The 24,439-nt window shown below is 29.4% G+C and overlaps 1 protein-coding gene across 1 annotated transcript; it reads right to left on the reverse strand.

Moving 5' to 3' along the window:
- Positions 1 to 16,855: 16,855 nt before the first annotated feature.
- LOC108452494 (late embryogenesis abundant protein 2-like) lies at positions 16,856 to 17,626 on the reverse strand. The gene is made up of 2 exons (XM_017750288.2): positions 17,308 to 17,626; positions 16,856 to 17,230 (listed from the first exon to the last, which is right to left on the reverse strand). Exons 1-2 carry the CDS (start codon positions 17,431 to 17,433, stop codon positions 17,156 to 17,158), a joined length of 201 nt encoding a protein of 66 aa, XP_017605777.1. The 5' UTR covers positions 17,434 to 17,626; the 3' UTR covers positions 16,856 to 17,155.
- Positions 17,627 to 24,439: the final 6,813 nt, after the last annotated feature.

Below are 24,439 nucleotides of genomic sequence, written 5' to 3' on the forward strand. Positions count from 1 at the left end.
ATAGTATTTGCGTGAGGGTGGATTGTGGAACAAATTTGTTCAACTGGGAATGTTAGACCGGAGAGTACATGAGATCCTACAATTCATTCGCCATTCAATCCAATATTAGTTGCGGTTTTTTAGTTCTTCCATTTTTTTACTGCAAATTTTTATATTATAGATATCTATTTTACATACTATGTTTAGAATTCGTGATTGTCTCTTTTAATAATATTATGTTAAAAATTTAAACTTAAAATTTTAGTACAATTTTCAAAATTAAGATTGAATAAATTTTTATCATCTAATTAAATAATTAAAAATATGGTGCGACTATTATGGTGATTATAATTTTTCAATTGCTGTAATAAGTTCAATCCTTTGATAAATATGCTCAACAATGGTTTTCCGCATATACAACCACTATGTAAAAAATGCCCTAATACGACACTTTTTTTGACCTAAGACGATGTAAAAAAGGTTGGCATAGGCTTCGCGACGCTTCTCCCGACGCTTCCAAAAAGGTTGTATATAGTGCAGTTGGTATAGGCTTCGCAACACTTTTGAAAAAGCGTTAGTATAAGTCAACATAAGCCGACGCTTATTGAAAAGTTGTGAAAGTCTTAGTCAATGCCGACCTTTAAAATGGGTTGGTATAGACCTAGTCAAGACCAACCTTTGAAAAACGTTGTTATAAACCTGTATAAGGCAACTATAAAAAGGTTGGTATAGTTCTTGTCTAAGGCAACTTTTAAGAATAGTTGGGATAGATCCGTCTATGGTAACCTTTAAAAGGTTGGGATTGACTCATTTAAGGCAACCTTAAAAAGGTTGGGATATGCCTTGTCTAAAGCAACCCTTAAAAAAAATTGGTATAAACTTTATCTAAAGTAACTTTTTAAAAAAGTTGAGATAGATCTTGTCTAAGGCAACCTTTAGGAAAGGTTGGGATAGGCATGTTTAAGGCAACCTTTTAAAAATGTTAGAATAGACATTGTCTAAGGCAACCTTAAAAAAAGGTTGGGATAGACTTGTTTAAAGCAACGTTAAAAAGGTTGCGATAGATTCTTCTAAGGTAACCTTAAAAACGTTGGTATATATCTTATCTAAGGCGACTTTTAGCAAAGGTTGAGATTGACCTGTCTAAGATAACGTTAGAAATGTTGAAATAGACACATTTACAAACAACCCTAAAAGGTTGGGATAGACCTTTTCCAATGCAACTTGAAAATATTGGAATAGATCTTTGCCTCATGTATGATTATTTTTTACGACGTTTTCCCCGATTTTTAAGAGCCTATTTTGGTGAAATATGAGCAAATTTGTATGTATTGGGTTTTGGAAAAGTTTGAGTCAATATTAATTGAACAATTAATTAACATAAAATGATCATATAAATACAAAATTATCATTGAATAATGCAGTTAGTAATTTATATACAAAATCCTAATAGAAGTTGTCAACATGTTGCGAACATACATAAAAAAATTATACAAAATCCTAATAAAAGCAGTCAATAGGCTGCAACATGTTGTCAACTTGATTCCGATGACACCAAAAAATTATGAGACAATTGGATTCATTAACCACTATAACATATATATATAATACATAATATGCAATAAGCCTCATTCATCATCATCCGAACTGAAGGCTTTATCATCAACTCCGCTACTTTGAAATTCAATTGAAAAAATAGCAATGTACATTTTCTATTTATACAAGTTAGATAAATACATGAGAATAATATTTTAATATTAACCAAAGAATCATAAATTGAAGCTAAATAAAGAGTTTTCATCAGTACATCCACTAACTATTAGTTGAGCAAGCAATGAAGACATCAAATAAGAACATAGCATTCAATTACAACAATTAATGTCTATTAAACCATTAACAAACTTATTGGCAATCTAGTTATAAAATAGTCACCTTAATTACTATGCTTATTATGAAAAACCTTGTACTTACATGACATTCCCTTTGCCATGCACTCATCAATGAGAGCCTTATACTTTTTGTTATGAGCGTCCAACATTTCCATGAACTTTGCCTCTCGAATTTCACTTAATTTCATAAATCTTTCTTCTGCCTCAGCTATCAAATGAGCTTCTCGCTCTGCAGCCTCCATATGAAATCGAGATTCTGCTTCCTCGAGTAGAGTTTTCTTTCGAACTGCTTGTTCGACTTGAATTATTTTTATTTGTTGGACATGTTTAGCGCTCATCTCTTCAATCATTGTACTGATGGATGATGTAGATTGGCTTCCTCAGGTAACTGACCCATAGCCAAACAACTTGGATTTGGTCATCCCACGTCCATATCCCAACATTTTTCCATCCTTTTCAGGGCCAAACACTTGTGTATAGACCTCGTTTTCTAATTCAGTATTATCTTGAGGTGTGAAAGAACTCTCAGGTGTTGGCATAGAGTCTTTAACCATCTTGCATGCTTCATCCTATAGTTATCTTTAATTAAAAAAATCTATTTTGAAAAAAAATAAATTTGACGTCAAAATAAATATAATTAAATAAATAATACCCATTTATTTCTTACATAAACTTGTTGTGCTGCCTCACTGCTCAATTTGTCACTCCCATCTTTGCGCAAATGTTGAAATCTAAACTGCTCTAAATGCGAGGGTTCACAGCCTTCATTCTTAGCCTATTATACAACAAAACAATAGTTGTTAACATTATTCACCAACGAGCACAGAATAATTAATATAAGTTACATATTTATTAATATGTAATACTTACAAATTGTGCATTGAGGGTTGCATATCCTGTATGACCAGCAGTATGTGCATAACGCACCTTTGTTCGGGATTCTTTCGCCTTTTCTGATTGTGCCTATTGTTTAAATTAATAAGAAAAAATATGAGAGTAATAGGAAAACTAAGTTTATTATGCCTCATTCAACAAATCATGCATTTATGCACTACTTTGATCATATCGTAAGTGGAAGTAGGAAAAATGGGACATTTAATCTAATAAAGTGCATATCGCAACTTGTGGTGTTCCCCATCGCTCCACTAGCCACTTCCATTGATCATCATGCACACCAGGAGGATTGTTTTCGTATATTTCTTGAATCGGTCGACCTTCTTAGACCATCTTTTTTTAGTATCTAGTTTTCAAAATCAATTTAAACTCCTTTCAAAGTTTTCCAACATGTGAGAGGATGTCTGAGTCCTCCACCTTCCTTGGAGATCAAACTTTTCCTACACGTATAACAAAATAATGTAACAAGTACTCATTGCATACAATTTCAAATAATGCAAAATTATTGCAATACATTAAATTAGAAAATGGTTATGTACTACATACATGAACGATTGCCAATATGTTTTCCAACACATATTTAGGAAGATGTTTCCAATGTTTTGTATTCAAAGGACATATAGAACCAGTCCTTGCAATTGTACCGAGAAATTCAGCCAATTTAGACGCTTCCTTCCCAATAGGCTGGCCATATTGGTTGGCATCTACTACTATACGAGTTTCAGGTTGAAGATTCCATATATCTTTCATGTTTGTAAGCCCTCACTTTCTCTTAGTACCCTTAGTAGTCTCTGTCAAAAGTAACAATTATATTTTAGATATGAAAATTGAAAAAAAATTATGTATCAATGTGAAAAAATAAATACAATACAGGAGCAAATTGTGTATATGTAAAAAAAGAAAAAAAACCACTCTTAATTATATAAAAGCATAATAAAAGATTTTATTTATCATAAAAAACACATAATACGTTCATGTTATATTTATGCTCTCACCATTTAAACAGCTATACCTTTTCTTTATTTATTATTCTCTTTATCTACATTGAAACAACTATACTTTTTCTTTTCTTATTTTACCACTGCTTGTAAATTATATCTTATACTTATGCTCTCACCATTGACCATTCCTCTATTATTTTAGTTCAAAGAAATTTCATTAATTCCACCACCAATGTAGTATTTTAAGATACAAAATTACTCACGTAGTTGATATTACGATGAGGCCAAACTAACAAATAAAAATGTTAGCATTAGACTATAAGGTTTCTAACTCTATATCCGAGAATGTAAAATTCTTCGACACTATAAGTCACATTTTTTATTTTAATGCAATGGAATTACTTTTACAGTATTATCATTTACATGTCAATTAGAGAAAAGATGAAACGGAGTTTTTGGAAGTTAAAAATGCAACACTAACTAGTTGAACGTGAAGCACAGAGCAAAACATTCAATTGTAAGATCAAACATATAGTTTTAATTGCAAACTGGAAAATTATATACGCATATGTATGTTTGCAAGATCAACTACATTTTATTTACTTCTATCCTTTCTTTGTGTATAAAATAAATCCATTTCAACAGATTACTTTAAAGCAATAAAACTTGAGAGTGAATCGGTTCAAAATACAAGGATAAAGTATTGAACGGATTAGAACATGCAAAAATTGAACTCACTCGCTTTATATATAATTCATACATCAAATATTAAGTAATGCATAGACATCAAAGTATCAAATATTTGTAATATTATCTTATTCTAAATAGCAAATGCTTTAAAAATACTTTAATAAGTAAAATTACCGACTTAAATTATTATGTTTTAAAATTTTGCACTTTCTAGGAAGATAAATGAAGAAAAACAAAAAACACTTTTAGTTTAAAGATTGAAATTTTCAAAATTTATAACAGTTTTGCACTTTTGTTATACCTAGGAAAATATATATCATAATCAAATAAAATTAGTAAAGCTCAAATTTCATTAGATATTTGAATAAAAGCAGATAATTGCAAGTAAACTAGAAAACAAAAAACAAATAGAAAGATCGATGGGGCAAAAAACCAAACACAAAGTTAAAGCTGAAATTTACCTGTTTCTCTGTATATTGTGAACAAAATGAAAACTAGAAAACAAACAGAAGCCAATGGATGTACCATCCAGAGTTGCAGGTACTCCCTCTACTGATTGAGTTGGAGTTTCATCTCCCGTACTTTGACTATCGTAGCAACACTTCCCAAGGCGTTCGAACCTGTCGAAGAGCCCCTCGAAGAGAATCGTACAACTTTTAATGTTTGCTTTTTGCCAATCATTTTCCTAGAAAACAAGCAGGTGATGGTTAACGACGAAGCACCTAGCACAGCATTGAAAAGAAAATCATAAGTTTTGAGGAGGAGGAAAAACCGGGAAAATATGAATTTTAAACTTTCTACTCCCAGGAAACTTGAAACCTACTGTAAATTGAGCAAGACTTACTTTTTATTTTAGATTTTAGGGTTTGTCAAAAGATGAAGAATCTGTACTGCATTCTATTAAAACAAAACAAAAAAAAGCACAAAGGGTAAATAAATTTGCATATTTGAATAAAAACAACCCAAAAATAAAAACAGCCCAAGGAAATATCCAGCAAAACAACAAAAGAGAAGCAAATATTTGAATATTGACATAAATTTATATTCTATTCAATTTTCAAAATAATAACCAAAAATTAATTTTTATAAATAAATTAAAATTAACAAATAACACATCAAACTTAAACAAATTATAATATGATTAGTAATATGTACCTCACATAAATAAATTAAATTTATACTTAAAAAAATCAAAATACTATAACCAAATTTACTATGTACCCTAGTTGTGAAGTATTTGATTTCTTTAATGTTTCTTTCTTCTGAGGAAGAAGATGGCTTTAAGATATTTGATTTCTTCGTTTCTTTACATCAACAACATTTGATGCACATCAATGGGATGTGAACCAAAATTAAATAAATAAATTAGATAAATAACACATCAAAATCCATTGCTAATTCAGTTTATAATATTATATAATACATACTGTCATTCTCTATCTCATTGAAGCTTTAATCGTTAGAAACTTTTAGGTGGGTTATGGCCGGAATAATGGAGTCTTATCAAAATCTATACTTGAGTTTTAAAAAGAATCAAAGGCAAGCTAAATCTGCTTAGGGAAGGGAAGAGCTAGACATGCATACACCTACCAAATAGAATATACATATATAATATTTCTTCCTTTTGTATTTGACACTTTAGGAGAAATGCGAAATTTGAAAATTAAATTGTTTTATTTTCCTAAGAGAAAATAAGTTAAATTACTGATGTTAAGAAAGTAAAGTTAAATTTATTTCCCAAAAACTAAAAGTAGGAATTTTAAAAAGCAATACTTTGAAGCATTATCACGAAGGCCATGTAACCAAATTACGGTTGCTTGGTGCCTACCTTTGGCCCTAACCACATGAGTTCTTCCAGATTCAAGTGCCTCCCTTCTACCACCTGATATTTCTTATAGCACAGTTCAAGTATTAACCATTAAAATGTAACACAAGGAGGAAAAACATGCTTGTGAATTTGTAAAAAATCTAACTCAGTTAATATATATACCAATCCACCATGCATACAATAAGGAATCGATTGATTCAATTGCGTCAAGAACAATCAAAAAAATTATGCAAACTTGTTAAATCATTATAGACATTACCCCTATGAGTAAGATGGAGCAAAGCAGATTAACCAGAACCATGATGAAAGAAGAATGAAACTTTAAAAGTCAACTATTTTTGAGAATTAACTGGTTGAATAAAACAGCAAATTGAACTCTAAAAATTTATAAATAAAGAAAAATAGAAAAAGGAGAAATAGGAGAAATTCATTCTGCTATACTGCATTAAAAATTTCAATTATACTAAATCTTTGCACTTCAAAACATCATTCCTGTTCAAATTAAAACTAAAATTATTAAGTTACAATATGATTATTACACTGCGGATATTCATCATCTTCTACAGAGGTTTCAATGCCTAAATTGAACAAATCTCTTGGCGTTACTCTGATAACATGGAGCCATCCTTCACTCTTGCCATCCTCAACATAAAATACTTGTTTCGCTTGAGAAGCCAGTATGTACGGATCGTCTGAATCATGATTTCCTGTATGGATAAGCTTAGAAAATTTCACCATAATAAAACCATTAGCATCCTTCTTCATACTTCTAGGAGATTTAATATTCACCCAATCACATCTAAGCATAATAACCCAAAACCTTTCATAATAGTTTAGCTCGATAATTTCAATGCAATTGCCATAATAGTTTCTCCCGTCAGCAAAAACCATCATGCCACTGTTTTGAGTCTTACGATGTTGCTCAATTTTTTTAGTATGGACCCTAAAACCATTAATTATAAGTTCATCATATGTGGAAACCACCTTATGCGGTCCTCAAGCAAGAGCAATTACATCAACATCAACTTGTTCAACTTCCATCTTTGGAATCTAACCATATAGTAGGAAATCAATTAACTCTTATTCTATGATCAAATTTCTACAATGTTCTCTCATTACATAGATATTTGACTAAATTATTTTAATAGTGACAATTTACCTGCTTCGCAAGCCATCTTGGGAACTTTTCAACCAACCATTTGTCCTCTGTGCGTTTACTAATTTGAATGCCACCATAAATAACTCGCTCAGACTCCAAAAATTCCCTATAATATATTCAGTAATTTGCGAAAAAATGTTGTCAAAATGTATACAAATTTTGTGATAACTTTATTTGTCTATTGGTTAAGAAAAAAGAATCAAATGACAGGATTTTCTTCAGGAAACTCACTGACGATATGGTGATAACTTATCGCTATGCAATAAAACATAGCGGTTTACTTGTGCAAGAGATCGCATGTCCAATATCTTTGTGTTCAGGGTGTCAATTGGACGTCTTTTAGAAGAGAAAATGTACCGTTTTTGAATATATCCATCATTCCTTGGAGGACGGGAAAATATAGTCTCAACATCAGAAAAATAACGGGAGCAAAATGTAAGACATTCTGAAACTATGTACCCTTCAGCAATAGAACCTTCGGGATAAGCTCTATTTTGCACCAAAGCTTTTAATCCCATAAGATACCTACATCACATACATTTATTTTTACATACTTATTATATTCTATATTAAAATAATAAAAATAAAATATTGTGAAATTTTATTGATATATTTCATATACCTTTTAATCGGATACATTCACCTGTATTGAACAGGTCCACCAAGCTTAGCCTCCATCGGTAAATGAATAATTAAATGAGTCATAATTGTGAAAAAACTTGGAGGAAATATTTTCTCCATTTCACAAAGTGTTAATACGACTTGTACTTGAAGTTGATCAACTTCTTGTGGATCAAGACTTTTTGCACATAATCTCTTAAAGAAATCTGATAGATTTGTAATAACACTTAGCACCTTCTTTTCTACAACTCCTCTTAAGCATATAGGAAGCAAATCTTGCATAAGAATGTGACCGTCATGACTTTTAAGGTTGCTCAACTTGTGCTCTTTCAAATTCACGCATCGAGATATGTTTGATGCATAACCATCGGGTACCTTCAAGTTCTTCAAAATGGAAAGAAAAATATCTCTTTCCTTTGATGCAAGAGTGTAACATGCTTGCGGAAGATACTCTTTCCCGTTTCTCATTTTTGGATGAAGATAACTTCTGATGCCCATATCTTGTAGGTCCTTGCGTGCCTTGATATATTATCTTTACCACCGCGTGAGAGATTAAGAAGGGTGCCAACGATATTGTCACATACGTTCTTCTCGATGTGCATGACATCCAAGTTATGTCGAAGTAGATTGTAACACCAATAAGGCAAGTCAAAAAATATACTCATTTTCTTCCATAAAGTCCTGTCTTGATTTATAAGATTTGTTTCACCTCCCTCTACCAATTCTTCAAAGTTGTTAACCAAATTACACCCCTCGTCTACATCAAGTTCTATCAACCCTTCATCTAGTTCTTCTCTATCCCTCTTTCGAGCTTTTCCGTAAATAAAATTTACACCTTCAACTTCCCTTAAGATATCTTCCCCAGATTGTGGTATAGGAGCTACCCCAAACTCTATAGTTCCATCAAATTCACGACTCTGTTTTCGAAATGGGTGTTCAGCTGATAACCATCAATGATGACCTATATAACAGAACTTCCGACCATACTGTAGCCATCGAGATTCAATTTTTTCAGCACATATTGGGCAAGCAACTTGACCTTTTGTACTCCACCCTGAAAGATTGGCGTAAGCTGGGAAATCATTGATTGTCCAAAGAAGACAAGCCCGTAAAGTGAAAGATTTGGAAGCTGATGAATCAAAAGCATCAACTCCTGTCCACAGTTGCTTCAACTTTTTAATTAGAGGCTGCATGTAGACATCAATGTCGTTGCCAGGTCCTTTTTCACCAGGGATAACCATTGAGAGTATCAGTGATAATTGTTTCATGCATGCCCAAGGTTCCAAATTATAAGGAATAAGAAGTACAGGCCATGTACTGTGACTTGTACTCATTGTTCGAAATGGATTGAATCTGTCACTAGCCAAACCTAGCCTAACATTGCGAGGATCAGATCCAAAATCAGGAAACCTCTTATCAAACGCATCCCAAACAGAACCGTCGGCTGGATGTCTCAATATACCATCTTTGGTTTGTCCTTCTTTATGCCATCTCATGGATTGTGATGTCTTGGAAGATTGAAATAATCTTTTAAGTCTAGGAATCAAAGGAAAGTACCGTAATACCTTGGCAGGCTTAGGACGGCGACAACTACCATCAACTTGTTCATCTGCATCCAACTTATTAGAAGATTGCCACCTTAAGCTTTTACAAACATCACAACTGATCTTTTTACTAGCATCGCCCCAATATAACATACAATCATTTGGGCATGCATCAATCTTCACGTACCCAAGATTTAGTGCAGAAATCTTATTCTTTGCTTCATAGTATGTAGTCGGGATTGTGTTTCCATCTGGAAATGCCTCATTTAAAAACTCCAATAAACATGTCAAAGATTTTTCTGACCATCCAAAAAGTGATTTGAAGTGGTAAAGCCGAAGTAGGAATGAGACGCATGAGAACTTGACACAACCGGGATATAGTGGAATATCACAATCATCTAGAAGAGTATTTGCTCTTTCCGCAGTCCTTTGGGCCTTATTAACATCATACTCCCGACCATTATTCTAAAACTCGCTTGAAACTCCGTCAAAACTCTCATTAAGAGTTGGAATGTTGATACCTAGAGCATCCGTTATGAGATCTCTTAAATCGGCTTCGTTATCTTGTGACAACGTACAAATTGACGGAGAAGTTCTCATGGTTTGGTCGATTTGCACCGATGTTCTCTCAATGGATTCTCCATGAAAAATCCAATGCTTGTATTCTTTTATTATACCATAAAGACGAAGATGCTGACCCACAATATGTGGTTCGTGCAATATCCTATTATTGCAACGATGGCACGGACAATATATTTTTCCGTTAGAAAGTGATTTTCCAATTGTAAATGATAGAAATCTTTCTATTCCAGCTATGTGATTGGTGCTAAATCTTGGAGCATCTATCCAACTTTTATCCACCATCTGTTAAAGTAATTAATATTAAAATAGAGTATCTATGAATGCCTAACCATAAGGTTCATGTGTGAAAAGAGATGGGCTTTCTGGTGAACTAACCTAAACTAGAACTACCTAATCCGAAATAAAATAACAAATTTAAATATTAAAATAAATAAAATTTATCTTTATGATAATTAAATAATATTAAAATTTATGATAAATAATATCTAAATTCCTAAATAAAATAGTCCAAACTACAAAGATAGAAAAATTTTAAACCTAAATCTAAAAAAAGAAAAAAAAAAAAAAAGAAAAGGTTAACTAACCTTTTGGTTATATCAAACTATATCTCAATTATAGTAAAAAGTATATGCCATTATTCATGCTTCGGGATCTTTAATTTAGCCTGAAAAATTCCAAAAAATAATACCATCAACAACGTAGCTCAAAAAAGCTTCATATGAGGCAAGCTCAATTAAGAAGGGCAAATATGTTTTATCATTTATTATTTTATGCATAATATTTTTATCTTGTATTATAAATGATTTATTACTACTTTTATGTTTATGCTATTAATTGATTATAAAATATTATTATTTATATAAGTTGAAATTTAATTATAAGTTGATAAAATTTTAATTTAAAACATGCGATTAATGAATTAATCAATAATTTCACTTTTTTTTGTACTTCATTAATAAATTAAAAAGCAGCTCTAAACATAACATTACCACCCATATCAGCTTTAACAAACTGGAGCATAAAGCTCGACATAGATAAACATAGTCTTTAGAAAAGTCTCTTACAAAGCAAACTAAGAGTGCTGCCCTTTCTAGCCAGTACATCAAGGAGACTATTTCCCTCCCTGAAATTATAAAGCAATCAACTATTCTGGAAGGTCCCAATAAAGTCTTGCAAACATTCACCAAGGTGTTGCAAAGCAAATTTAAAATGTGGGGCATTTTAAGGTTTTTGTTTGGACTCTACAGTTTAGGCAATGGTATTTGTTCGGTTAATGGTGTCTATACTCTTTTCGGAAAAATATTAATGCTTATTGTCGATGATGCCTCCTGAAGTTGAACATCAGTGGCTCTATTTGGGCCATATACACAATATATATAGTTTTGATTTGTATTCTTAAATATGGTCGTAATTAAAATCCAGTAATCACAATATCTAGTTCCTTTACACTAGCCTGAAGTTTAGTTCAGTTTGCTTAGTATTTGGAAACTATATATAAGGGGATGGAAATGTATGAAAACTATATATCATGCTGAAATCAAACAGAACAAAGGTAATTTCAATCAGATTATTACTGTTTATAATTTTCAATCAATCATCAACACAAACACGCCACAATAGAACTAAATGATGTTTATAATTTTTAATTTGCATTTGTCTATTGAAAAACAAATAACAAATCCCATCTCAAAAGACCACCACAACCAGCAAATACCCATAACATTCTACTCCATCCTTATTCATGCATAACAACAATGTCCTATGTGAAACAAAAATAACACAGAAATCAAGCTTTTTAGGGATACCCATTTCATTTCTCACAATCTTTGACTTTGTTATGCAAAATTTAAAAAAAATAAAGACGAATGAATCAACATGAGAAAGGGAAAATAATAAAAACAAAGAGATCTGGGGTTTTATCTTAAATATAAAGAAAAGGAAAAAGAAAAACCAAAAGGAAGGAAGAAATACCTGTTAGGAAAGGCGAAGACCATGAAAAGGAGAAGAGGAGTGGAGTAAACTGTGTGTGAGAGATAGAAGCTTAACTTAGTTGTTTGAGAGTGCTTTGGAATGTTTGACTCTGAAACACTATTTTGTTTGAAGTGTTTTCTTTGTATTTTCAGACAAATCAAGTCTCCACAAACACAACCCTGTCTTTAATTTTGATTTTGCTTATAAATTAAACTTTACTTTATTATTACTTTAGTTTTAATTACATTCTTGATCCTAATTATTATTCTCATTATATTTACTTGTACCGTAACTAAAATAACATTGAATTTACGTAACTAAAATAATTTTTATGTATGTTTCAAACTCAAGACTTCAACAATTTTATTTTTAAAATTTGAATTTATTCACTTTATAAAATATAATATATTTTACTATTACACTCAATACTTTCAAAGTTGTATTTTAAATTTACTTGTTTCAATTTTTTTATAATTTTCATTTAGCCAACCTATTTCAGAAATAGTGAGTGGCAAATTTCAGAAAAGTAATGTTATTGAAAAAAATTAATTGTTACTCAAATAACACTATCACATTATCTGTATCTCTTTTTTTTTCTCAAACTCATACCTCTTTGGTGTATTTCACATATCATTTCATTTTATCCATTTATTTTAAGTCATTAATATTGGAATATAAAACACTATAAATATTATGTTTATTAATTAAATAATCCCCCAAAAAAGAAAGATAAACCCGTAATATTTGCAACACTAAAAATTAAAGAAATAAATTAGATATGCATCACATCAAACAAATTCACTAAAATTTTCAATTTACTAATTAATTTTGTTTCTCTAGAGATACATGGGTTAGCAATTTTTTAATTTTAATATATATAAAGTTTATCTATTATCTCTTAAATAATTTAAACTATAATCATAATTTTAATATATTAAAATTAATATTATCTCTTTTACAATTATATAAGAAATTATTTAATATATAAATTAAAAATAATCAGTCATATGCTAAAAAAATTTAAAATTATTTTAAATAATAGTATTTTAATATTTTTATTTTTAACATATATTTTTTTATATTTTTACTTTCAAATTTTGTCTACGTGCCGAAAAGAATACATGATAGACAATTGGATGATGGGTGAGAATATCGGGAGTAAAACGACGCCGTTTAATTTAAAATAAAATGATTTTCTGTGACATTTTTATCAAAACCTTAAGCCTTAAACCACAAACCTTAAACCTCAAGACCATAAAATCCTAAACCTTAAAACCATACGCCCTAAACCCTAAACTCATAAACCCTAAATTCTAAACCCTAAACCCTAAAACCTAAATATATAAGCTAACAACGAAACCTTTAAGTTAAACTTATATCGCAATACAGTTCATATTAAAAAATCTGAGATTAATCGCTTATATCAGTATAAAATTTATTAATTTTTAATAAATAGAAGATGAATGATTTGGGGGATTTAGGCCAACTCTTAAATCTTAAACCCTAAACCCTAAACCATAAACCCTAAATCCTAAAACTTAAACCCTAAACACCCTAAACCCATTAGGCATGCATATACCAACCTTTATACAAAGATTTGGCCAAAGTGTATGTTGGCTAGTCTATCCCAACACTTAAGAAAGTGTCGGCCCAAAAGTGTAGGCATAGTGTTGGACAAAGTTGACTCTTATTTAAGCGTTGCATTAAGCATGCATATCACAACCCTTATATAAAAAGTTAACCTAAGCGTATGTCGGCAAGTCTATCCCAACACTTAGGAAAATATATATCATCTTAGGACTGGACAAAACCAACTCTTATTTAAGTGTTGCCTTTGGCATGCATATCCCAACCCTTATACAAAGAGTTGGCTAAAGCATATGTTGGCCGGTCTATCCCAACACTTCGGAAAGTGTCGCACAAAAACTGTCGTCTTAGAACGAGACCAAAGCCAACTCTTATTCAAGCGTTGCCTTAGGCATACATATCCCAAACCTTATACAAAGAGTTGGCCAAAGCATAGTCTATCCCAACACTTAGGAAAGTGTCACAAAAAAAGTGTCGTCTTAGGACTATACAAAAGCCAATTTTTATTCAAGCGTTGCCTTAGACATAGATATCCCAACCCTTATACAAAGAGTTGGCCAAAGCATAGTCTATCCCAACACTTAGGAAATGTTGCCACAAAAGTGTCGTCTTAGGACTAGATAAAAACCAACTCTTATTCAAGCGTTGCTTTAGGCATACATATCCCAACCCTTAGGAAAGTGTTGCCCCAAAAGTATCGTCTTAGGACTAGACAAAGCCAACTCTTATTTAAGCGTTGCTTTAGGCATGCATATACCAACCCTTATACAAAGAGTTGCTAAAGTCCAGTCTATACCAACACTTGCCCCAAAAGTGTCGTCTTAGGACTAGACTTTTGCCAACTCCTATAAAAGCGTTGCTTTAGGCTTGCATATCCCAACACTTATGAAAGAGTTGCCTAACGCGTATTTTGGCCAGTCTATCCCAACACTTAGGAAAATGTTGCCCCATAACTGTCGTATTACGGCATTTTTGACGTAGTGAACATATATCATGATATATATGGTGTATTTATTTATTTGTAATTTAAAAACTCACTTTTATATTTTGAATATTTTAAGATTGCATTTTGAGATGGATTTCATTTAAAACTTAGTGTAGTATAGTAACTTGTGCGATAAAACACTCTAAATATATATATATATATATTTCCCAAAATTATTGTTTTGTTGGATGTTATTTAGTAGTGAAATTAGAATTTTTATATAATTTTATGATTTTGCATTTAAATAAGAAAAAAATTGAACAACATTAATAAATTCTAAATGGCATGTCAAAATACAACCAATTGCATTAATACTAAAATAAAAAATAGCTTGCAGACCAAGACGATATTCATTACCTAGTTAATTACGTAAATTAAGATTGTAACTCAATAACAAGGTTGAAACTCCGATAAATTTTGAGGTCTTAAGTTTAAGTCATTTATTATGTAAGTATGTGGGTTTTCTTCTAAATTGATTTTAGTTAATTGTTTGTTTGAATTGAGTTGATTGTTAGCTATTTAATTTAGCGCTTGTAATGGTTGATTTTGTTGGAATTGTTGTAACTTAAAAAAAATTTAAACAAATTAAGAAAATCAAGTTGAATGACATTGTAGAATCATATTTTCATATTTGGATGAAGAATATTGTTTTGAATCATTATTTATACCGAATGTGTAAAGATTTGAGTATATGGGGTAATCTCGTTATTAACTCAATATTTAATGTTATCCCTAGTTTTTCATATGTTATTATATAACAAAATTAAATTATAAATTTCGCTTTGTCAAATTTGTAATAAATTAATTTAAAAGCACTTAACATTATTTTTAAAGTCTTTAGAAATTTAAAATCAGAAGATGCTTTTAAAAAACCTTGATTCAAAATAAATTTTACAACTTTGGAAGACTTCTAACGATAGCGATACAAGTGCATAGAAGTATCGGCAGAACCAAGTCAGAGAGCACCCAAGATTTTCTTCCAGACTTCTACCGATACTTGGGTCTCTTCTACCAATACAAGTCTAGTTGTATCGATATTTGGATTGAGTTCTATCGATACTTAGGGAGGCTTCTAACAATACAACCAAGTCAGTGAGCCTCCCTTACACCTTCTACTGGTGCAACTATCGATACAAGTCTGAACCTTTAAAATCCTCAAACTTCTACCGATACTCATGGCTCCAACAGTCATTATTTTCAGGACTTCTACCAGCACAAATCTACTTGTAGCAATCTGCATATAATGCCTGAATTAATTACAGCAACGGCTTTAATCTGCTCCCAATGACTCGAAACAGCTCTAAGATTGTTAGAAGATATAAATACAAGTCAATAGCTCTACATTGAAGATAAGAAACAAGTTTGTAAAGTCAATAGCACAAAATTTCAATCTTTTCGTTAATATTCTCATTGTTATTCATACACACACTTGAGTAACATTTTTTTTTATTCTCTTCAAGTATTGTATTGTTATTGAGTGGGATCTGTCATTGCAATATCTTCTTTTAAGAGGATTCTTTTATCTCTATTCTTATTTTTCATCTTTGTAAGGGTTTGCTTAAGGCTTTTAGTAGAAAACTTTAAGGGAAGTGGCTCTATCTTGCCTAGTGAAAAAAATAGTGTTTTATAAAGGTTAAACCTTGTGCTTGAAAAGTTCAAATATAGTGAATTTGAGAAATATTTAGTTGTGGCAAACTAAGGTAACAGAGATAAGTAATTTAAGTTGAACCACTATAGATTCTTGAATTTCCTTTAATTACCATAACTGAAGTTGAACTACTATAAATTCTTGAATTTCCTTTAATTGCCATATTTTCTTAAAACGCCAATTTGCCCTCCTCTTATTATCAAGCTTGACATTTAATTTAAACTAGCTCACCAGAATAAATCTGTATAAACTACAACTATATACTAACACTGTTACCGCTTTTAAAGAAAAGAAAGTAGACCATTATGAAAGGCCCACTATTCCTTCAATGATACCAGCCCAGTTTGGTTATGACCTCCGGCTATCAAATGCCCACTTAATATCTTTTCTTTTTGAGTATAATAATCTGTGTTCAACTCTAATCTCATCCAGCAATGATTCAACAGAGATGAGCTTTTCTTTTAGATTCGGTCATATTTGTGAATAATTTACAAATAATTTGTGCCTTCCATATCTTTGAATTTGTCTAATCAGAAATTAAGAGAAACAAATGAACATTTGTATTATTAATTCTTCTTGAAACATGAATAAGATAAATGAAACTTTCCCATTATCTCTTCACAGTACACACTTTAAGTAATTGGCACTATTATTACAACCCAAATTTTATTGTACAAATGGCTAAAAATAAAACTTGTAGAAATTATTGAAACTGGGAATTGTAGCTCAAGAACATATGAGCAAATTTAAGAAAATGTTGCCAAAAAATAAAACTAAAGCTCACAAAATGAATATTGTAGGTGCCGGAGAGGTGTCTGGGATCAAGCAGCAGTAGTTTCATTTGTTCATCCCCATTGTATCCTTTATGGCATCTGTTGCGCCTTGTGCTTTGGCCTGCATCTGCTGCCCAGCCTGCAAAACAAACCTCCCATTAAACTTGTCTACGTTGCCTGCATCTAAAAGGACAAAAAGAGAGAGAAATGTAGGACTTGTTGAATTGAATCCATAGCAGATTGTGCAGTTTCCCTAGCCATGTCAGCCATCTGACTAGTCTTCTCCTGAGCTTGGCCCATTTTCTGGCCAGCTTGGTGGCTCAAATCCTGGGATTGGTTCATTTTGGTTATGGATGAGAGAAAAAACACACACAAGTAAAGAGGTAAATGTTAGATGATAGATGCTTGATTAGCTTTGGTAATGAAAACCTGAATACAGAGATGGGTATTTATAGGAAAATGTAAGGGTTCCATTGGTAGACAAGTGTGAAAATATTGTTACTCTCTGCAGGTCTTACACCACTAATTCACTGCTCTATTCGAACTTAGTTGCGGTTTTATAGTGTGCTATCTCTACAAATTCTTCTACACCTATACATAGCACGGAATAGGAAATTAGTATATATAATATAACAATATACATACCTTATATTTATGCCAAGTGGCACACTCTCAATTTTCTAAATTTATTCGTTAAATCAATAGTATATATTTATTATTTGTTATTTATTTTTTCATTACACATTGTTTTCATTTTTTTCACATTTTCATATAAATCACTCTATAAATGTGCAAAACATTTTTTTCATTTTCATTTTATTAAATTAGGTTAATAAATAATTTTAAATTCTATTGAGATAATATTTTAGGATGATATAATTTACTTTATTTTTCATAATTTTATTTATTAATAAATTTAAATGAAATATATGTTTCATTTTATAATTTTAAGTTTTCAAAAATATATTGATTTTAATTTATTTATTTAAACTAATTTTATTATGATTTTATTTTAAATGGATATAAATTTTAATTGTTTATTCTTCTTCTTTTTGAAAATCTCATTTATATAAATTTAATTATCATTAAATAGTGTAAAATTTTAACATTTTAAAAATGGAATTTTAAATTTAAAGAAAAGAAAACAATTTTGTTGATATATAATTTTTATTAGTATAAATATATATGTAATGAATTTTTAATTAGTTTGTTTTACACTCTGCATATTTTTACAACACATATAGAAAAATTGGTCTATGCTATATAATTTTGGTATTTTAATTTCTTTTTATTTTAATATTTAAATTATTTGGATCATTAAGATAATATAAAATTTAATAGTTTAACATAGTTTTGGAACTCTAAATAGATAAAATATTAAATTATTTAAAATTACTTCACAATCATACATGTTTGTTATATTATGATTAAATGATAATTTATTATTAATTTTTTCAAAGTAAATAATAATTTTATTTCTATGATTATTTCTATTTTCTTTTCTTTTCTTTTTTATTATTAAGTTATATTTTGAACCCCAATAAAATAAGGTTATTTTAAACCCCAAATAAAGCGAGTGAGCACCTCAAGCATATCTTTAAGATAAGCATGAAAATATAAACATGAAATAAATGTGTAGACTTGTCAAGTTCTATATAAAATTAATTATTAACATGCAAAATATATAAAATTATAATAGTTTACACACACAAAAATGAGAACACCATACGACACCAACACCTATATTTTTACTAAATTTAATTATCATGAAAATATTATGCAAAAATATGTTACATATTAGAACCAGACGAACAAATAAATTATTTCTAAATTAAATCACGATAATAAATTATGCAAATACGTTACGACATAAAAAGAATTTTTTAAAAATTTTATCTTAAAATAGCAAATATTAATCACAAGCATTTTATCTTAAAAATTTAAACATAATAAAAAAAGTATAAAATAAATGGCTATTAGAATTTGAAAAGAATGGCTAAAATTATTTAAATAATAAAAGAAAGAAAACCTTTGAAATTGTAATTTAATAATCTGTTTGTTTTTTTTAAATTAAATACGAGCTGAGGATGTAATATTATTTTATTAATATCTAAAATTATTACTTTTTTAAATCTAAATCAAACAATTCTAATTCAACTTCAAATTCCAATTCAAACTATATTCTTTGTAAAAATAAAAATAAAAAGTCAAACAACTTTTCCATCACAAGCAGATGACACAATAAAATATTTAGTTGATTCCTTTTGCATTCAAAACTCCAAAGTATTAGGATTCAAATACTTCTCTAATGTTTCTAGAAGGTTTAAATTTTAAAATATAAATTGTAGAATTTATATAAAAAAAGAAGAAAATTATACTTAAAAGATCATTTTAAAATAGTGTTTGTTCTAATTTGATCATTTTAGATTTTTTTCTCAATTTAGTTACTCTAATTAAGATAATTATTCGAACTAGTTACTGTCGTTAAAAATTCCGTTCATCTACTAACGGATTACTAACATGACACATTATCTAATTGAATGACAACACGTAACACTTTTTTTACTTTTGACTAAAACTTAGGAACTTCTTTGTAATTATCTGAAAACACTTTTTTGACTCTTTTTCCACCACTATTGCCGACAATGGATTCAATGTTAAGAAAAATGATATCAATGAAACCCATTTAGAAAAAAATAGTGATAAAACAGTTAAAACAATTATAGCATTTTTTTAAAAATTTGAGTTGTGCCGGACTTGAATAAAAAAAAGTTTACCTAAGGCTCTATCCATTTAGAAAATGAGTCTTATATTTTTTTATCTAAATCTATTTTTCAAGTTTATATTTTTGTCCAAACCCTCTACTTTTTGAACGGGCTTTAGGGCTGAACTAAATCAACAAGTCTAATCCACAACTTTGGAATATATATATTTATATATCTTTCTCTTCATTTTAGAGATTATGTATATTCAGTGTTATGATTAGTATTAAATTTGTTAATATGTGATTGAGACTAGATGATGGTTGTAATGCGGTTATATATATAATATTAGCTTGTATTTTTGCGTATTGCATGGGATAATTGTAAGCATTAATGTTATAATTGTTAGTTAAAATATGTAGCAAATTTATATACGTTATCATCAATTACTACATATTAAAATATGTTTAAAATACATAATCAACACGTACATTGCAGGAGAACATAAACTAATATCAAAATAATATTCTAAAAAGAGTGTCTAAAGCTTAGACACTTATACGTAATTATCTCAAAAAAAAACTCTCTTTTTTTTTTCTTTCTCTTCTTTATAAACCAAAACCCCCACCACCATTTTCTCCTCTCTCTAGACTCTTGTTCCACCACTATTGCCGATAATGGATTCAATGTTAGGAAAAATGATAAGTTGAAAGGCATGAACTCAACGCACTTTCTTCGACTTACTCGTACGTGTTTGGGGATAATAAAACACAACACATGGTTAGAAAAATATTAATTAACAACTTGAAGAAATTAAAGTTGAGTGCAACGCAGCTACATCTTCATGCTATACCTAGTTCTGTTCTATACAGTAATTGGGTCTGATATACAGTGAGTTGGCATCCTCGATAAGGGACTTCATGATAGCTTCAAGCTCTACTAGATCTTCATCACCGGTTAACGCTGTGATTTGAAGAGTTGGGGGACCTTTAGGCCTTGATGCTAGCGTTCGTATCAAGGAAAGCCATAAAAGGCTATGTTTGATTTACAGAGAGAAAGAAAGAAAAAAAAAAAAAAGGTTTTGGGATAATTACAGAGAGGTCCGTAAGCTTTAGTCAAAAGTCAAAAAATATCATGTGTCGTCATTCAATTGACTAATTTGTTACGCCAGAAATCCGTTAATGGATTAAAGGAATCTTTAATGGCAGTGATTAATTAGAGCAATTATCTTAATTAGAGTAACTAAATGAAGAAAAACAATTAAAGGGACCAAAATAGGATAAACCTTATTTTAGAGAGACTTTGAGTGTAGTTTAACCGAAAGAAAGGCATTTAATGTTTATAGCTGATCGTATTGATATGTGAGCAAGTGAACCCGGAACGCGTTTGGGGAAAAAGAACAACTGGAACGCGCACATAGCGACCCGACCCGAACGCGCAAGTGTACTACAAATAATCATAAATATATCATTAATCCTAAAAAATAATGCCACCATTTTTTGGGTTCAAAAGGTACTTATGGTAGGTTTCAATTTATTCATATAAATTGAGATTTATAATTTATTCAACTCATCCATACTTTTCTTTTCTATTTTTCTAAAAAAATGTTATTTTTATTTAATGTATGGATAAGTATTTGATTGAATCAGATGAAAAACTTTCGAGCTAATCGAGTTGATGAATTCTATTTTATTATCTCAACTTAATTTTAATTTTTTTCAAACTGGATAGAGTGAGAAGGAATCCAAATCAAATATATTTGTTCGAATTAAATTAAAAAAATGATTTTGAGTTATTGTAGCCACTACCACTCACTGTAATTAAATTTGTTGTTAACTTTCATCACCTCATAATTTATTTATTAACTTTTTATATACGGGTTAGCTTTTTTGCTTGTTTAGATGCTTCAATTATCTTCTGATCCTTGTCACCATGTATTTTGGAATTAAAAAAATATACTAAATGTAAAAAATGTGATTTTTAAAAAAATATATTTTAAAGATAAAATACGAAATTGATACCAATGGAAAATTTTAACATGAATATTTTTTGGCATCGTCAATAATTCAATTTTAACAGAAATTGATAAAGATTCGGCATGATTAAACAATTCAATAATATAAATAATACAAAATGTGAAATTTAATTAAATAATATAAATAGTGGACATAAATTCGAAAAAAAAATTTGAGGTTTGCGGGAGGTAAAAATTTTGGGAGAAAGTAAAAGGAAAAAAATTGGGGGTTTGAGGGGAGTAAATTTTTTTAGGAGAAGTAAAAGTTTTGGAGGAAAAATAAAAGAAAAAAAAGTTTTAGGGGTTTGGGGGGAAGTAAAATTTTTTTGGGTGAAAGTAAAAGGGTTTGAGGGGAGGGGAGAAAGTAAAAGTGTTTGATATTTTGTTTATTTGAATTATTTGAGTTATTCAAATTCAAAAATTCAACTAGAAAAAATTTCGAGTTGATTCAATTAATTCGATTTGAATAATTTAAAGTTCGAACTTTTTTTTTATTTTTCAAGTCAAATCAAATTTTACTCACCCTAATTTAATCTTTACTAGTTTCTTATATGTATAGAAATTTTAAAAATATATTTTAATATTCACATTATATACAATACATTAAATTTTAATGTGATATAAATATTATAATATAGAAAAATTAAAGTAATATATTGTAAAATTAAAAGTATCTCATCTTGTCAAACTTGAACATTAAGAGTCAGTTGGATATAACAAAGTAATTGAATGATTGTAATTTCTTAGACTTATTTGGTTGATGAGTATAATTGCATCGTAATTCTCTATATCATATTTGGTAGTACAAATTGTAATTACAAAGTTACATAATTTATATTTTTAAAAAAAATTAATTACTATAATAATTATTAACATGATAAAATAATTTATAAACAAGTAAAAATTAAAATTAAATAATCATATTTATTATGTTAGTCTAAAAGAGAGGATAATACAGTTCTTAATAAAAATAGCAAGAAAAATAAACGTCATATGCAATTTTATTTACTTGTTTTAATGTATATTTGTTGGGTTATTCCATCTTTAATATTTAACATGTGCTTCTTATCATCATCTATTAGTCCTTGACTAAGTTCATCATCATCTGAATTTGAACTTGCAACATTAAGATTATCAAGATCTCCTTATTTCATGTACTATTCGAAGTATATGGATCATCTCAATTCCATCTATGATTGGAGCTATAAAATATGCAACATACTAATACAATTATGTTTTATTTAATGTTATACTAAGGTGATGTTGTTAATATGGAAATATTTTTTTTAGAATAAGAAATAGCTTATCAACCATACTTTGAGGTATTAAATGTGTCAAATTAAAGAGTTTGCGAGTTATTTATGATGCTTGTGATCGACATTATTCTTTCAAATGGTATCATACCCCTCACAATATTATATAAGAAAATATTTTTAATTTGCATAATTAGCATCGACATTATAATATTTAGGTTCATAATTCAAGTAGTTTGTAGCTTTAATTATAAAACTTATATAAAGTTAATTTAGTAAAGAATACTAGCTTATATAATTTTTATAATATATAAATTAAATTAAATCGAAATAATATAATATTTAACTTTTATAAATGGTCCAAAACTTTATTAACACTTTTATAAATAAAATAATTTTTGTCATTACTTTTACAAGCTATATTTTTAAATAAATTATGATAAAAAATATAACAATTTTTATAAATAAACAATATATTGTTTCATAATACATAACATGAGCACATAAATAAGACATGTCCATATTTAGTGGCTATTTTACCTAAATGACCCAAAAAAATAAACAATTTTAAAAGTGATCCAGGTTAAAAAACAACCACTCAAATGACCTAAAATAAACAGTAAAATGGGGTTGGAGAGACTTAATGGTTGGCACCACCCAAAAAATCGGACACAATAATTGCATTATGTTTTTTGAAAAAATTAAATTAAATCTGGTTGGCCATTATTGTCCCAGCACCCTAATTTTTTTTTTAAAATCTTGTACTGGGGTGCCGACTATCAGTGTCCCAACACCTAATTTTTTTTCAAATACGGTACAAGGGTGCCAGCCATCAGTATCCCAACACCCCAAAAAAAATTCAGTTTCCGAAAAAGCTGATGTTGGCCATCTACTCCCCCTAACCCAATTTTTTTTCATCTGATAAAGTGGGTGCAGACCATCAATGTGCCAACACCCAAAAAAAATATTTTTTATGTAAAAAATTGGTGCCGGCCACTTAAGTCCCCCAACCCATTTTTTTCAAATACTGGTATAAAAATATACCAATATAAAAAAAAACATGGGTGCCGACCATCTAGTGTCCAGCACCCCAAAAAATAATTTTTTAATCCCTGATACAATCATTAGGCATTTAATGTTCATTTTAGGTCATTTGAGTGATTTTTTTGAACTTGGGTCATTTTTATAATTATTTATTTTTTTGGGTCATTTGGATAAAATAGCCTAATGCCATAAATATTTATAAATAATTATATTACAAAACTTTTATAACAAGTAATTATTTTATAATAAACTTTTGACAATAATTTTAGAAAAATTTTAGTTATAACTTTATAAAATATACAAATTATTTTTATAATATAATTCTTAGGATTTAT

This window comes from Gossypium arboreum, chromosome 11 (genome assembly GCF_025698485.1).
Source record: "Gossypium arboreum isolate Shixiya-1 chromosome 11, ASM2569848v2, whole genome shotgun sequence".
Lineage (NCBI taxonomy): Eukaryota > Viridiplantae > Streptophyta > Magnoliopsida > Malvales > Malvaceae > Gossypium > Gossypium arboreum.

What these genes read in the sequence shown, in the direction of transcription:
- LOC108452494 (XM_017750288.2), bottom strand. Translation starts at nt 17,433, where the DNA reads ATGAACCAATCCCAGGATTTGAGCCACCAAGCTGGCCAGAAAATGGGC. An exon ending in CTATGGATTCAATTCAACAA is followed by an intron (nt 17,231 to 17,307) that starts GTCCTACATTTC and finishes TTTGTTTTGCAG; the next exon opens with GCTGGGCAGCAGATGCAGGC.